The sequence below is a fragment of the Phodopus roborovskii genome, unplaced genomic scaffold (genome assembly GCF_943737965.1).
Source record: "Phodopus roborovskii unplaced genomic scaffold, PHOROB, whole genome shotgun sequence".
NCBI classification, from domain to species: Eukaryota; Metazoa; Chordata; class Mammalia; order Rodentia; family Cricetidae; genus Phodopus; species Phodopus roborovskii.
Window position 1 is genome coordinate 170,420 of NW_026126639.1, and position 17,345 is coordinate 187,764.

General features: G+C 42.5%; 1 protein-coding gene across 12 annotated transcripts in view; it reads left to right on the plus strand.

Annotated features, from left to right (window-relative positions):
* The window catches only part of Plekha5 (pleckstrin homology domain containing A5), a 152,784-nt gene that overhangs the window by 77,405 nt on the left and 58,034 nt on the right, over positions 1 to 17,345 (plus strand). For 9 of the 12 annotated variants that reach the window (XM_051173414.1, XM_051173418.1, XM_051173415.1 and 6 more), the window contains 7 exons: positions 6,112 to 6,195; positions 6,975 to 7,095; positions 7,575 to 7,679; positions 9,496 to 9,568; positions 14,336 to 14,436; positions 15,902 to 16,017; positions 16,263 to 16,280. In XM_051173414.1, coding sequence (XP_051029371.1) covers positions 6,112 to 6,195; positions 6,975 to 7,095; positions 7,575 to 7,679; positions 9,496 to 9,568; positions 14,336 to 14,436; positions 15,902 to 16,017; positions 16,263 to 16,280 — 618 coding nt within the window. The remainder of the gene's footprint in view (positions 1 to 6,111; positions 6,196 to 6,974; positions 7,096 to 7,574; positions 7,680 to 9,495; positions 9,569 to 14,335; positions 14,437 to 15,901; positions 16,018 to 16,262; positions 16,281 to 17,345) is intronic. The other 3 variants (XM_051173416.1, XM_051173417.1, XM_051173421.1) reach the window with 1 other exon arrangement.

Here is a 17,345-nt window from a genome sequence, read left to right on the forward strand (position 1 = left end):
TGGTAAACCCGGGTGACTGGCTCAGCCCTTTTCGGGCTTAAACTATATATTTTGTTCTCTTGTGGTGAGCAAACCAAAACATTAGGCATATTGGAAGCTTAAGAACATGTCAGCATGAATAACTAAAGTTACTAAGCAAGTTCAGTGAGAGAGTTTCTGACATGAGAGGGGACAGACCCCATCTCACTGCAAAGGTTAAAGCAGGCCCACTCAGCTGGCCAACCGAGGATGTTCCACGCCGGCCACTTCAGCAGTCAGTGTCTCCAGACTCAGGGCCCTGCAGAAGCCCTGAACTGGGCCTGCACTTGCCCGTGTGACTAGTTGTCACCACCCTGTTCTCTTCTGGGTTGGGTTTCCACCCCACTCTTGCCCAGGGTGTGTGGTGGTTGCTGACTAAACTGGACCGTGAGTGCGGGGCAAACCTCTGCCGTCCATGCTTTATGCACCTTGCTGTCTTGCGGTTGCATACTTGTGCGGGAGGCTGAGTTGCCAGGGCTCCCTGTGTGATTAAAAGGCATTAGCAGGACAAAGAGTGATGCGTCCATTTTGAAAGGAAGCTGGTCGCTGATCACATGGGTGCTATTTGGCTTATGCTCATTAAATAGATGTTTCAACACAGCTCATGTCGTTTCTAAAACAAGTAAATACCGTGGGCAATGGAGAGATGGCTCAGTGGTTAAGAGCACCAGCTGCTCTTCCAGGGGATCCGGATTCGGTTATCCACATCTACATGGCTCCTCGCAACCATCTAAAACTCCATTTCCAAGGGATTCAACTCCCCCTTCTGGCCTCCTCAGGCACTACATGCACACGGTACACTGAAATACAGACAAAACACACATACACATACAATTTAAAAGTAAGGTATTTTTTAAAAAATAGACAAATTAACTAATTAACATGTTTCTGTTTGAATTGGATTATGTACTTGGTCAGTTTGACCCCTAAAAAGAATGTTTCATCCTCAATAAAGCAGTTGGGGTGCTTTAAGTTGTGTGGTAATTTACATTTAGGCTAGAATTAGGCTACATATCTAAAGTGATATGCCTAAGAACTAAATCTTGAACTTGGCTTCCTTCCCAACAGTACAGTAAATGTCTATTTAATCTATGCTACTATGGAGTATTACTAATTAGCATTCATTAGGGAGTGGTAGGGTTGTCTGAATTCATGAAATTATAGGTTATATATTTTTAAATGGCAGGTTATTGCTTCTAAATGACAGATGGAATATTGTTGTGTGTTTCTGGTTGAGGTTCTGAATTTTGTTTTAAGAATTCCCACCTACCCTGGGACCTTTGTGACAATTTTTTTTTTTTTTTTGCACAAATTTCTTTGCCATTTTTTAAACCCCTGTAATATACCCTGTAATCATTTTTATTCTGCTACGTGGCTTTGCATATGCTTTTCTACTCTAGACCATTCAACAATAAATTTTAAGCATAGGCCGTATTATTAGTGTTCCTTGTTCATTAAATTATAGTTGTCGGTGTCGTTTTATTTCATATTAAAGATGGTGCAGGTAGCCAGCCATCTTTTAAGTCAACAGTTGTATTTATTTTCAGTAACCGAGTCTCCTAGCACATTCTATCTAGTTCAACTACTTTTTGATAGGGCATGCACATTAGTATACCTTGATGCAACCAAACACTTTGTCCTTCCAGAAAGGTAGAGGTCATGCGCTTTGTTGTATGTCTTTGGTGCACATTTTACAGCTGTGGCACAGCGTGAAGAAATAGTTGCAGTGAGATCGATTAAAGTGCTTTTGAATGTTTTGGGATTAGGAAAACGTGATACAGGAAAACAGACAGAAATGTATTTGGTAATTTACAATCAAAATTGAAGGAGATAGACTGCCCTGCACATGGCAGTGTGTAGCTCAGTGGTAGAGCTGCTGTGTTTGCAGACCCTGACTCTGTCCCCCAGCACCACCCACCTCCCCGCCCCTAAAGGGATCTTGAAAGTCTGCTCAGGTTCCAGCGCAGCAGTGGCTGAGACAGTACAGGCTGTCTGCTCTCGTAGGAGGAAACAGCGTGGCTTCATGTGTTTACACTCTAGGCAGAAAACCATCCTGAATTTTTACACACATCTTACATTCATATTTCTGTCTTGACTATACAATGCTAGCTATTTGTTTCATTAAGATAAACATCCTAGCCAGGTGGTAATACCACACACACCTTTAATCTCAGCACTGGGGAGGCAGAAGCAGGCAGATCGCTGAGTTCCAGGACAGCCAAGGGTACACAGAGAAACCCTGTCTGGGTTGGAAGGTAACCATCCTGAGTCAGACACTCACACACACAAGTTGCCTGTGGGTAAAAGGGAGTGTTTGAATTTCCTTAGTCTTTATGTTTGCCTTTAATTTACCAAGTGGCACTCTGTGGATATGACAGGAACATTTTGTCTTTAACATAGTGCTAATTGAATGATTCTTGAGTTACTTCAGGATTTTTCAAAATCTATTACAAATGTTTCTTATTGTAGGAACAATGTAACGCTATTGTAATTTATTTTTAAGAGCAGTTTGTGCGTTCTTTGGTGTGAGAGCTCTCGGGTTCTTCGCTGCTGTTGCTCACATTTTCCTACCCAGCTTTAAGCCCCCGTCCTGGGTTAGGCCGAGCCGGATTTTCACTTCCTGTTGGTGTGAAGCACGCCGTGGAGTTGGTGGCAATTGTGCTCTGCGTTACCTGTGATGGGGGAATATGGCATCACATTTCTAAGTCTGCTGTGGTGATGATAATTTTTATTGGAACAGCTGACTAAGAGGGAAATGGTTACAAAGCTGGAGAGCACAGCAAGATGAAAGGCACTGAGTTTGAACTAAATTGGAATTGGAGGTTTCGTGGCAGCTGCAGATGGACATGAGACTGAGGCTGGTGACAGAGCTGGGGTCCCCTAACAAAGCTGCGGGTGCCCTAGTCAGCACTCGAGTCACCTGAGGCGGGGAAGGACTCCTGAGCAAACTGCTGCCTGCTCTGGGTGCCATTGCTCCAGATGTCGAGGATAGAGCCAAACATGTCATTGACTGGTAAGCCAGGGAAGGAAGGGGAGGCTGTAGGCAGGAATGTGGCCGTCTGAAGGAAGCCTTGGAAGCACCTCTTAGTAAATGTGGCCAGTGGATTGACCTATGCAGTGTAACTAATGGCCCCACCTCAGAGGGACTCTGTGAGCTCTGTCAGGTACAGGTCCCTAGTTCTGCAAGACGGCTGGGTTGTTTGAGCAGTGCTGCCACCATGAGAGCTGTCCCCAGTGACAGCTGCGCATTCTGCTGGGTAAGGAGCATGCGTGGTCTCCGTCTTTTCTCCCACAACACTGAGATGATCTGTTTCTAACGTGGAGAGAAGGGTGGAAAATAAAGGGTTGCGCCCAAATGAATCCCTGGGGTTAAGCGGGATGTCTGGAAGCATTTAGGGCTGAGTTAAAAGCAAGTGGCATTTGGAACTGAATGTGGGGACAGGAAATGTATACTTCTTGTGCTTTTAAACTGTTACATGCTCTGCATTGCTAACCACCCAGTTGCTTTCCCACATAACCAAGGCCTAAGAATTGGGTTTCTCAAGAGAGTCAGGGTGCTTCTGGGATTTTCTGTTTTGTTCCTAAAATATTGAGTTTAATTGTAGGTCCAGTTTTCTATGCCAGTGTATTTTTAGTTTGCAAATAAGTTGGTAAAACAGTCATTATGACAGCTAGATTTCAAAATAATATTTCCCTCGTTTATTAAAATGAAAATAATTAGCTTGCTGTATAAAGCATTAGTGAATTTTCCACTTGATAATAATATAAACATTGTTTTGAGCCAGTGTAGAATCCGCCAATTTTATAACTTAACTGGCTGCTACACGCATCTTTTTTAAGGCTAATCACATTTGATTGTCAGTGATGGCGCTTACTATATGACTTCTGCTGATCAAAATCTCTCCAACTTGGGAGCAAGCCAGAGAATGTAACTGCTTTGTGGTGTCCTGTGTTATAGCCTCGAGCTATAAAGTAAACTTGAAAAATACAGGAGTTCTGGTACTCCTTCAGCTGTGTAGACGTGTGCACAGAATGAGTTGCAAGCACACGTCTGCGCTGCTGGCTGCAGGCTTCTGGCCTCCTGAGAGGAAATATAGCATGTCCCATGGTTCCCCTGGCCTTGCGCCTCCTACTCACACAGCTGCAGGGATGTAGTGACTTGTGGGTTGGCCCCTTGGTGCAAGGCACGATGCTGGCTGTTAGTGGGCTGTTAGTAGAGACAGCAGGCTGCAGCTGCCAGGCCTCACTGTGCAGTCCCGTTCTGCCAGCACTAAATCAAATCCTTTCTCGTCCTCATTGATGTAATGTAATTTTTTTTGGAATGAGCTTATTAGGCAGTGTTTTATGTAACTGGCAACAAAACTGGAAATATACACACTATGCAAAAAAAAAAAATGTATGTTTTAGAAAACTGCCCAAAGATCTTGTCTCACTAAGCTCAGACGTGAGTCCACATGACCTACAAATCAACTCAAGAACGACGAGAGTGAGTTCCATGGCAGCTGTAACAGTTACACAGAGAAACCCTATCTCAAAAACCAAAGAGCGGGGAGAGAAACTAGAAATTCAACATACAGTTCTTAGCAGAAAAACCTTTTCTCATCATTTTATTAGAATTTCTATTTGACGTATATGCTTTTCTGTGTTCTCTTTATCATGTGGGTGTGTGGTATTTTCATAGGAATGTCCATGTCTAGAGAAATGCAGGGTAGTGAAGAAGTACTTCCCACTTCAGGGGGTGCTTTGATGTGCACCACTCTCCTGTGCCTTATAAAAGGCTTGGCAGACTACAGGCTCCACCCAGTAGATCCCAGTAACAGCTTCCAGTTAGATAGAGCATTCAGCCTCCAGCTCAGCATATGTTCCACCGCCGAACCTCAGCAGCAGCCCAGAATTTAACCTGGGAAAATGGCTGGGTCCTAAGAGCGCACACGCATGCTGGGTTTGGCAGAGAGAGACAGATGCCAAGAGTTTGCCGAGCAGACAGCTCAGCCGCTCTGCTTCAGAGAGACTGTGGCTCAACATGGCTCAACATAGTAGAGAACAATAGATAGAGCAAGACAGACGCTAGAAGTCGCACGCGCACGCGCACGTGCGCGCACACACCCTCACAACCAGACAGTTGCAAGCCCAGAGTTCAGAGTGACACTGGAATACAGGTGAAATCTCACAGAGCTGACACATTAGTAAGTGCAGAGGGTGCTGTATGTGATGCAATGCTTCCCTGAAAGGGAATAGGGATTGCCTGAGGAAGGTGGGCATTGTTAGAAGGGCTTTAGCGTAGGAGTTTCTGGCGAGTGTTAGCATGATTGTCTGGAACGGAATGTGTAAAGTGTGCTTCATAAATACCCAGTGAACTAAAAGGAACTGGTCGGTATGGAGATGTGTGCAGGTGAAAGTCTTACCAATTTTGGTGGCTGTGTCTGCTAGGTGCAGTTTTCTCGTTCCTAGGGGTTTTGTTTTAAAAATAAAATACGTGTGCGCCAACACAAGATTTTTCCTGTGCTCAGTTTATTCTCTCACATATGAACCTCCTCAGAGGACATTGCCAAACACTCATTACAGCAGAGCCAAGACCAAAACAACCCTGGTGAGAGAGGAAAATACAGTGTGAACGTGGGGTGTGCAGAGAATCGGGACGCGTTTATTGGAACTAACAAGGGTCTGGGAATCATCGTCTTCTCTCACAGGCCGAGTGGGCATCAATTTAAAAGTTCTGTGTGTTAACACAGAAGCGGGTAAGAGAGGGTGGGGCTGGTAGGTGTGGCCGGAATGTGTGAAACCGTTAAAGGATAAATTGATTTAGGTATAGTGTTTGAGTGTGCTGAGGTTCCTGCACTGTTTGCTCTCTGAAATGCGCCAAAGCTGGCCCAGATTAGAGGAGGGATATGACATACAGACCGAACGAGGGTGTGGGCCTCGTGGCGCTGGACGCGTGGGCTGCCCACCGCAGGAAGCTGAGAACTGTGTGCCCGGTGACTTTCTTGTCGCAGTTTTAAAGTGGGTGCTTTGCTGCTAAAGTGTCAGAAAAATGTTTGTGATTGTGGAAGCATCGCACAGGATTAATTAATTAATTTATTTTTATTCTTTCAGCCACAATGAAAGGAAAGTGACCTGCAAGCACCCAGTCACAGGACAGCCATCCCAGGATAATTGTATCTTTGTTGTGAATGATCAGTAAGTGATGAGTGTCATGGAAAGCCTGTGCTCAGAGTGGGTTACATGCGATTGATGCCCCTCCCCCTCGCGTTTAATACAGTGCAGCTGAACAGTTTCCTTTATCTGGACATATGCGGTCAAATACAACAGTGTTAGCTGTTTACTATCGCAGAAAAACACGATCTAATTTTTTTCCCCTGAGGAATGTAATTTTAGAAGTCCCTTCGTGCGAACTTAAATTCTGGCTCGTAGCTCTAGAGCTCAGGGCGCCAGAGCTGCAAACTTACTCTGTTCTCTCACCCATCGGTTTGGGGCTAATTAACCGTTTTTCTATAAACTTTTGCTTGTTTGCTGCCCCATCTCCCCCATCATTTCCTACCATTATGTGCCATAAATCTGTTCGGCTATTAGTTACTTCTGTTAGAATAATTAACACTGTGATTTGTGTGTGTACACACGTGTGCATGTGTGTTTATGTACATGCAGATGCATAGAATTGAGTCCAGGGCCTTGTGAATGCCAGTCACATGGCTCAAATCCTCGTAATTGATTTTTTTTTTTTTTTTAATTTTTCGATTGGATCACCAAGAATCTCTGCAATAATGCCTATTTAAATATATGGCACTAATTTAGGTTGGGCTAGAAGTAGAAGTGTTGGTTTTATTTCAAGTGGTGATGGCATTAAGTATGGTAACTGGTGTCAAACTTTTTAAAAGAAGGATGCCTTTCTTATACTCGGGGATATTGATGTGAAGGGTTTCACGTGAGCAGCAAGTTGTAGCGCTGGTATTTTCCAGGACTGTTGCAACCATGACATCTGATGAAAAGAAGGAGCGACCCATAAGTATGATAAATGAGGCTTCCAATTACAGCATGGCTTCAGACTACACCGTGCATCCCATGAGCCCTGTGGGCAGAGTAAGTTTTTCTGCTTCTTCTTAATTAGTTAAGAGCATCAGTTAGTATCTATTGCCAATACTTAAAATTGGAATTAGAGAATGATAATTACATTTTTATTATTGCATGGTACTAATTATACTGGTAGTAACTGACATAAAGTATAGCTTCAAATATAAATTAATAAAGTTTTAAAGACCTACACACACACACATACACTGAGCAGAGATATTCAGTAATATTGCAAAGATTGTGGATGTTTGTATATGAGGGAATGGGTACTCTGTTGAATCAGCTAAACTTTTAAAGGGAATGTAGTAGCCTAGAAATCACAATTCTTTGCATACAATTCTTCTATGTGAAATAAGCTAGCAAAAGTGGAATTTTAAGTTTTTCCTCCAAATATCGAGAAGCTGGAAGAAGAAAATTATAAAAATGGAGGAAATCTTAAAGCTCCCACCATTAATACTATATTTTCTGCCCTGCTTTCTCCTGTTTAGACGTCACGGGCTTCGAAAAAGGTTCATAATTTTGGAAAGCGGTCCAATTCAATTAAAAGGAATCCAAATGCACCCGTGGTGAGGCGTGGCTGGCTGTATAAGCAGGTACTCTGTCTCTGTTCTCACTGTTCAGGCGCTGCTGGCTGGGAAGGTGGTGACTAAGGTTCTTTATAAATAAAGGGTTCATTTTTACCCGTAACTGAGCTGACACCCAGTATCCAACCTTGTTATCTGCTTCCCTCTGTCTTGTCCCTGGTAGTCATATGAGATGGCACATCTCATAGATGTTTAATGACTCATTAGAGTCCCCTAAACCTGTGGTGACCCCATGTCCACTGAATTTAAATGTACTTTAAACCAGGCTCAGTAGTCCATGCCCATAACCCGAGCATTCAGCAGGCATGGGCAAGAGAGTAACAAGTTCAAGGCCACCCTGAGTTCAATTCCAAGCACAAGAAAAAAGTTTTAGATTGCCTCAGTGGCTTAGGGACCTCGCAGATCCATTTCCTTACGGTCAGTAATTGGCTTTTGGTGGAGCAGATGACATTTACTCATAAAACACAGTTAATTTGCTGAGAAGTTCCTGAGATGCTGTTTACCCGAGAGTTGGGGGACAGCTAAAATTATGTTAGAAGAGAACCATCCTAAAGTTCATGCTGAAGCATTTCTGCACATCTAGTTTGTAAGAGGGGCTCCATGTTCATCTTACCTACTGGAAATAACCCCAGCTGCTTTAGTAGCTTGACACCGTTTACCCAGTGGTGGTCTCGTCCCTCACTTCCACAGTTGGACTTAAAGGCACAGTGTTACTGGAGTGTTTGGTGATGGACACGTGACCTTAAAAAGTTTTTATAGCTTTCCTGTTTGATCCAAAGAAAAAATATAATTCAGACTGAAAATATCATAGGCCACTCACGAACATGTCCCCTTGGTATTTTTTGGTTTCTCCTTTGCAGTTGCTGTTCATTTTAAAGACAAACGTTTTACATTTAGGATTTTTTTTTTTTTTTTTTTTTTTGTCTACCCGTAGTTGCTCTCACTGTTATGTTAGCTAGAAACACACTAAGAAGTATTAATGCAGGCATCTAAACAGGTGTCTGGCATTTTGAGGGCATCCTGTTTTCTCCAGCAATCTTGTTTATTGATTGTGGGAAAATAATTTTTATTAAAAGCGTTAAATGCAGCCCCGTGTCCTCCTCTGAAAAAACAAAAAAGAAAAAGAAAAAAGTGTGATCTCATTTGAAGCTGGTAGTTTTATGAAGTAGATCGCTTAGCATTAGCTAAAGAGATACAGTCTTTTGCAGGATGAGTAAAACCTAACTGTAGGTGGAAGAGTGTTTACTCACTAAATTTGTCTATTAAGGGTTTTCACTCAACATTCATTTTACTCATCTTACCTTTCAAATAATTTCTGTGCACCCATTTTGCTTCTTGTTGGTGGTTATCATATTTATTAAGTCTGGTTACCAGAGTGAGTCTGTACACCATTACATGTGTCCCTTATTCTCATCCTCACAAGGTGACATGTTCAGAAGAATGTACTTCACATGACTTCAGCCTACTCTTCAGAGGACAGTCTACTTGTAACCATCTTAATTAACATAATACAAGTTCCTGGAACTTTCCTTTTACACTTTCTTTAGTCAGCATATAAAATTTTTATTTAGTTATGAAGAACCTTGTGACGTTTTCATACATAAAAGCATTGTGATCAAATCGGGGCAGCATGTCTGCCTCCTCAAATGTCTGTCATTTCTCTGTGCTAGAAACATTCAGTCTTTCTGGCCTTTTGAAACTTGCTAGAGTGACCTGCCTGTGCAAGTAACAAATGAGAGCCTTTTGGTGGTCCTTTTAATTAAGTTATGTTACATGCATATCAAAATAGACGTCAGCAGTGTCTTAAATCTGTTATTTAACGCAGGACAGTACCGGCATGAAGCTCTGGAAGAAACGCTGGTTTGTGCTTTCTGACCTCTGCCTTTTCTATTATAGAGGTGAGTCCATCGGGTGCTCGAGTACCTTACTTCACAGTTGCAGTGAGTGCCGAGCACCGGCCCTAAGCAGAGTGGGGAAAAGGTCTCACAGTGTGGCCCTGGCTGGTCTGGAACTCAGTGTCAATCAGGCTGGCCTTGAACTCACAGAGATCCCACCTGCCTTTGCCTCTCGAGTACTGATAATAAGGAGTGTGCCACCGCACCTGGCTGAAGGCTGGTGTGACTTTGGTCTACTTCCTGTGTTGTAATTTGTTTCATACGTGTGAAGAACGTTAAGAATCCATTCTCTGTCACCCTGTCTTTGAGTACAGTACCTAGCAGGTAAAGTGCTTGCTTGGGTGCTTGTTTTGGGAGCCTTGTACCTGAGCGCACCTGGAATCAGTGAACCTGCCTCAGCCTCCAGTTGCTGGATTATAGACATGACCGTTGCCCCCCCCCCCCAACCAGGGCTGTTATATGTTAATCTCGGGAGATCTACTATGGGTTTATAGACTGTCCATAGCTGTGATTTCATTCAAGTGAGTGCAGTGTCAGGAATTATTATAATGGATTAGGAAATGAAAGACATGAATTACTGATATAAACGTATACACGTTTATACATACGTCTATTTGGATTTTGTTTTTTGAGACAGTCTGACTTGGTTCAGGCCACCTTGCATTTCCTTCCTCAGCCTGAGTGCACAAAAATTAGTGATCATTTTCTCCCGAAAACATGGAAAAGTTTATGTGAAAGGCACAAGGCTGGCTCTTACTATTAACCCTGAAGAAATGTAGGTATTACTGAGTAAGCACACCCCTTCATTCTCCTTGATGGGTGGATATGCAAGATTCCTTCTTCTGGCTTTTCTCCTCCTTAGGAAATTATTAAGACAAGCTCTCAAAGTGTTGCCTAAGCTAGCCTCAAACGCTAGGGTTCAAACAACGCATCACCTCAGCCTCCTGATGTAACTCATGCTACCTTGTTGAGGTAATTAATAAAAATCTTAAGGTAGAAGTCCAGCAGGTCTGTTAAGATGTTACACTTCAAATTTGGTGCCTGTGGGCGAAGGAAGGCTGAACCAAGATACAGCGCTCTGAAGGAATGTTCTCCAGTTATAAATTGTAAATTGGAACAATCTCTCCTTTAAAATCTGCCTGGAAACTATCAATTATTAGATTTGTTTGGGCTGGAGAGACGGCTCAGTGGTTAGGAGCACTGGCTGCTCTTCCAGAGGACCCGGGTTTGATTCCCAGCACCCACACAGTGACTACAACAGTCTATAACTCCAGTTCTGGCTTCTTCAGGGGAAAAAGTTTAGGTTGCTAGCTTGTCACTAATAACTGTGACTGTTCTTTGCACATAGAAATTATACAATATGCGTCAGGCAATTGGAGAGTGACTGTTATCACCCACTGTCACTATACTGGGACTTGGAACCTTTTATGGGTATCAGTATTTGCTGTATGGGATTTGGAACCCCAACATTTTATACATGTGTGTTTTTGTTGCTTTTTTTTTTTAAGATGCACATACTTTTATGTGTATGAGGGCTTGCCTTCATGTGTGAATGTACACCGCATGTGGGCCTGGCACCCAAGGCAGCCAGAGGGTACCAGATCCCCTGGGACTTGAGTTGTGGACAGTTGTCAACTGCTGTGTGGTTGCTGGGAATCAAACCTGGGTCCTCTCCGAGCATAGCAAATGCTCTTAACCCCTGGACAGTCTCTCCGGCCCTCTTGTATCTTCTCAGCTATATGCTATCTTTGGTTTTCTCTTGTGATTTTGACTTGCTGGTCTGCTTGATCAGATGTATCAGATGTCAGAGCTACATTATCTTACTGTGAACCTCTGTTTGCAGCAGGAATGGGAAATGTGCTGATTGCGAAGTCTGTTGAGGGCCCCATGGGCTGGCGCCCTCTCCTGGCTGTGCCAGTAGTTCCTGACGGTGTCCCTGTGTGTGCGTAGTTAATTTCCAGTGTGGGTGTTGACTGCAGCAGACCTTGTCCTCCGTTTCTGATAGTTCTTTCTCCAGCTTGGCCAAGGCTGCTGCTGCTGCTTCCTACTTTTTACTTTATTTTAATGTTTTCCTTTCCGCTGATTCTAACACACACACACACGCACACACACACACACACACACACACACCTATCTTGATTTCCTTACTGACTTTTTCTTGCACAATGCTCACTCACTCTTGCCTGTCGCTGACTATCCCCCCTGGGTTGGAGATTGAATTTATCTATTTATCTGCTTGTTTTGTAGCATCTTTGAGGTCATACATCAGTTTTACTAACTTCGAAATCAACCAGTATTTATCTGCATTTTGTTATCTGTGTTTGTTTTGAGTATGGCGTTACGTTTATAACTTTCGAGCGTGCCGGGTTGTGGTTTGCAGATCCTGTAGTTTGGTTATTTCTTTTGATTTTACTTGGAAATCTGTTTGTTGCACAGACCACTCTTGAGAGTTAAGCCATCAGGGCTACTCAGAGGAGCTGACTCAAAGAAAGGAAGAAAGGAAAAGAAAAAAAAGGAAAAGCTTTGGCAAGCCGACACAGCTCCAATCAGGAGCAGGAAGCAGAAGCTTCTTTCTCCTTTCTCTCTCTGTAACAGCCTGTTCTGTTTTAGACGAGGCACCTCCTAGTCCTGCATCTAACACAGAAGTTATTTCCCATTTGCAGTTTTTAAAAGATATGTACCAAGGCTCTGTGATCACCAGCCAGTGATAAAATGCCTATTAATCTTCTAAATTAGTGTTACTAGAGTTGTGTTTATCAGTCCCTCCCCAGCAAACTGTGGTTGAGGAATAAAGCTAAATCAGAACTACCAAACCTATCCATTTTCCCTTTGTCTCTGGCCAAGTAAGCATTAGTCCAGTATCGGTTGTGGTCTTGTCTGTCTCTAGTTGGCGCCAGGCTTACTGTATAATTTTCCTCATTTCGTTTCCCTCTTGGGAGGAAAAGTCTCCAGAATTACCCATGTAGTATTTTCCTCCTTTTCCAGTGTATTTATTGGAATATAAAATGGTAGCAAGAAAATGTTCAGTATTCCAAATTTATTTCTAGAATAAAAATTTCATAATAATAATAACAAAGGAATACTGGGTTCTGTGTAATGGCTTTACTCCTGTGAGGGGCGTGGTTTTATTTATTGTGGAGGTGTGTGTGAGTGTGATGTGTGGATAGGCATGCATGTATCACAGCAAAGGGGTTGAAGTCAGAGAACATGGGTGGAAATTGCCTCTCTCCTTATACCCCATGGGTCCTGGAGCATGACGTCAGCTCACATGATCACATGGCAAGTGCTTTTACCCACTGAAATGTTTCAGACATACATAGAGCTGTACCATGATGGCGCTGCCTTTAATCCCGGCACTAGGCAGTAGATTGGTGCTATCAGGAGCAGAGACATGTCTCCCTGTCATGAAAAGGCTTAGTTATTAAACACCTTAAATGCCATGTTCTGTAGATCTTTGAAGTGTTTGAAGACCATCTATCTAAATATATCTGTTTAACCTTGAAAACAAAGCTTTATTATAATAAATAGATGACTAATTAGTAACCTGTATTTTTAAATTATATATTTTAAATGTGTTGCATAAGCGCAATAGCCTTCACAAGAGTAGAAACATACATGTAATATAGCAAAAATAACTTTAAATTTGTATCAATAAACCAAAATCCATACCATATAAAATATTTTGAGATTAATGGTTGTTTTTTTAATTAAAGTAAATTCAATAATCTACCCTTTTTTAGACTTACTAATTATAAATGATCAGATAATAACTTAGGCTTGTGTTTTAGCTAGCTCTTAGAACTTAAATTAACCCATATTTCTGATATATACTCTGCCATGTGGTGGTCCTTTTTTTTTTTAACCCAGCAAGTTCAAGATAAGATTAATAATAGAATATTCTCTCTAATTTTGCCAAATACAAATAGACTGGATATTGTAACTGTAATCCTTACCTGATGGCTGTTGTTAAGGTTAAAACCTTCCTTTTTAAGTGAACAAAAGGGGGAAATGCTGTGGAACAATCTCTGTTCACTGTAAATATGTATTACTCTCTTTGGTTAATAAAGAGCTGACTGGCTGGTAGCTGGGCAGGAAGAGGGTAGGCAGGACTTTCAGGCAAAAAGAGAGCCCAAAGAATAAAAGGGGAGGAGTCTGAGCATTCGGAAGCCAGACACAAAAGAAGCAACTAACAAGTTCATAAATGAGATAAAGGAGCCTTGAGGCAGCACATGGGTTAATAGAAATGGATTGGTTTACGTTGTAAGAGCTGGCTAAGAGACAAGCCTAAGCTATTGGGTGGGCACTTATAATTAATAACAAATCTCTATGGTTATTTGTGGATTGGCTGAAGGGACATGAGTTAATCAGCCAGGTACGTGGCTTCATTAGCTTGGCTGGTGGGTCCTTGGCAATACTGTGTGTATCAGGTTTCTCAAACATTCCCAGAAAGCACGTTCTTTGTGGGAAATGAATGTTCAGTCGTTTTCCTCTGTGTCGTTTACGTTTTTGTAGGTCTCTGTGTGTCTCAGCTACTAGTAAAGGCAAACGTAAAGCTCCATAGCTTTTTTTTTAATTGTGCCATTTTTATGGCATGGTTAGAAATGACTTTTTGTGTCAACATATCTGCTTAACACATCTGTACGTGTGCTTCTGTCTGGCGCACTAAGTGCCAGGCCAGGGAAGATGGGAAACGTGAACAGCTAGAACAGGGATGTGTTAGAACACAGGGCAAGGAACAAGAATTCTAATGAAGCACCAACTTGTGTTTAGATGAGAAGGAAGAGGGGATTCTGGGAAGCATCCTGCTGCCTAGTTTTCAGATAGCCATGCTCACCTCTGAGGACCACATCAACCGCAAGTATGCTTTCAAGGTAAGGAAAGCAGCCTGCCGTTTTATCCGGTGAAACTTTAAAAAATAGATAATGTGTCTAGAGCTGTGATGCTCACACTTACTTAGCCATAAGCTTTAGTCTTTCATCTGCTAGTAAACTTAACAAATATTTATTGAAATTTTCCTCTTTGAGGAACATTTTATCTGTACTCTTAGATTCTTTTTTTTAAAAATGCAATATGAAAAGAAAAAGTGGGCTAGAGAAGTATCTTGGCCATTTAATGCTAAGCTTGCAACCAGAAATAAAAAACATTCTTCAGGGGCTTGAGAGATGACGTAGCAGTTTGGAACACAGAGGCCATGGGTTCAGTTCAGGGGATCCAGCACCCTCTTCTGGCCTCTGAGGATGCTGCATGCTTGAAATGCACAGATGTACACACAGGCAAAACACCAAATACATAGAAACTTGAAAGATAGTACTAAGAAAATAGTGAGAAAGTAGTAAAAGTTAAAAATCTGCAATGTTAACGTAGCAGGGGTCTGGTATAGTTTCTCTGTAACTATTAGTCTGATTTTGGTTTTCTTTTGCCTATAACAATAGTAATTACTCTTTTAATTTCTCTTTTATGGTGTTTCCCCTAAATTTTGAGCTACTGTATGACTGCGTCTGTTGATTTTGAGTCTACTCTTATCAGCACGGTAAGTAGGAATTTCTCAGTTTCTGAATTAAAGCATGGCGGGGCGGCTGTGTGACTGTTTTTGCTTCCGTCGTGTCGGAGGGAACAGGATCTTCCCACCAGCAGCCCAGTTCCTCCCACTGATCACACATGTGGGCTGTGTTGTTCATGCATTTTACCAAAACCCACAACCAAAGAATCCACCGGCGCTCACAGTCATCTCTGACCTCGCCGTGGGGATGTGTTAGTCATGACGGTGCAGTGGTCAGTGCTTGTGGACCTTGTGTGGATTGTATGTATTCTGAAGACATGGCATGAACGCTCATTTTATTGCTGCTCACTCTAAACATACCCTACTTCTGTGTTGTTTCCTTTTCTGTGTTTTGAGCCTGGGTCTCCACACCAGATCAGCTGTCCTAGAACTCACCATGTAGTCCATGCTGGCCTCAGAGTCATGCCTCCGCCTGCCAAATGCCATGCCTGGCTAGAAATATTGTCCTCGAATGGGAAAGTATTAACTGCACCAAATTAAAATGGCTAGAGTTGAGTGCATGGGACAGATCCCACAGCTGTACTTTGAACAACCTTCCTAGAGCACATGTTTTTGTAGCTTTGAAGTAACTGCAACTGAAGAAATGTTAAACATTAATTAATGTTGTGGCTGCTGGGGGCAGGTGGTATATTCTTCCTTAAGTCATGTATGTGTCTTACATGAAAGACAAGCATACGTTTCAAATTTCACAGTAACGATAGATAAGGAGCCACGTTTTCCCTTTTCTCTTTCAGAATTGCATATCATGATAAAGTGATGGTGTCGTTTTCACTCAGGCAGCCCATCCAAACATGCGGACCTATTATTTCTGCACCGACACAGGAAAGGAGATGGAGCTGTGGATGAAGGCCATGTTAGATGCTGCCCTAGTGCAGACGGAGCCTGTGAAAAGGTACAGCCCTGCAGGGAAGCCACAATCCTCCCAACTTCATTTACGCCTGCCTTGCAATGCCATTGTGTGCGCATGCCTTTCTCTCGGCCGGCCTGGTCCTGGTTCTAGGCCTGCAGTGTCTTCCCCGACGGGAGACCCCACCTGTGTTTTTATTCCCCTGTCTTCTTGCCTCATTTTCATCTGTCTCTGTCCGGGGGCCACTCTAGAATCCTAACATTCAAACTGAGTGTTCTCTCTCCTTACAGAATTACCTTTAATTTCCGGTGAGTACATCTTTTTATTACCTTCAAACTATGCAGATTTGTGTGCTACGTGGGAGAAATTTTTTTTTTTTTTTTTAAGAGCCTAAATCATAGAACTTGATTTCATTGTGTTTTCATGTTTTTAGTACTTGGGAAGTAAATAAATAACAGTTTCTGGTGAGTTTTATTTCGTTATTTTCTGGTTATTCCAATATTAATAACTTGGTGAGTTGTGCCTTTCCTTTAAAACTGTGGTACTCAGATTTCTCGCTAGAGTTGTTTATTTTCTTCCCTGCTAGAAGATAATGGGTCATATTAACACGAACATGCATGCATGCACTACAGTGTTCATGCGGTGGCAAGGGGGGCAGCTGCTGTGAGTCCGTGCCCTCCCCCATACATGGGTCACACGCCGCACCTCTGGGCAGTGGCGCACACAGCCTCAAAGAAGAAGCAGACCTAGCCAAAGGATATCTGTTTCTCAACTGCAGAAATGGGAGTTGAATGAATATGGCTTTTTTTTTTTTTTTTTTTTTTCTCCTGGAGACAAGGTTTTTCTGTGTAGTCTTCCTGGTTGTCCAGGAGCTCCCTCTGTAGACCAGGCTGGCCTTGAACCCATAGATCCACCTGCCTCTGCCTCCAAGTTGCTGGGAAATACACTTTTTACAAATTCCTGTAGTTTCAAGTTTGTAATGTAATTAAATTTTGTTTCTGGTCAATGATAATTAAGTTCACATCTTATGTAAGAAAGCTGCTACTGTGCACATTTAAAGGTCTGCACGTGCACGAGTCTCCCAGTTAGAGATCAAGCCATGGCATCATGCACACTATTTCAGAGTACATTTAGTGGCCTTTTGGCTGTTGTGTGAAAGACTAAATTGAGGCTTTCTACAATATTTGTACTTTTTTGGTACAACAGGGTTTCTCTGTTGCCCTAGAAGTTCTAGAATTCTTTGTGCAAACCAAGCTGGCCTCAAACTCAAAGGGATTCACCTGCCTCTAGCTAGAGGTCAGACCCAGAGCCGTGTGAGTGCTAGGCAAGTGCTGTACTGTTAGCACAAAATTATTCCGTGAGAGCTGAGCGTG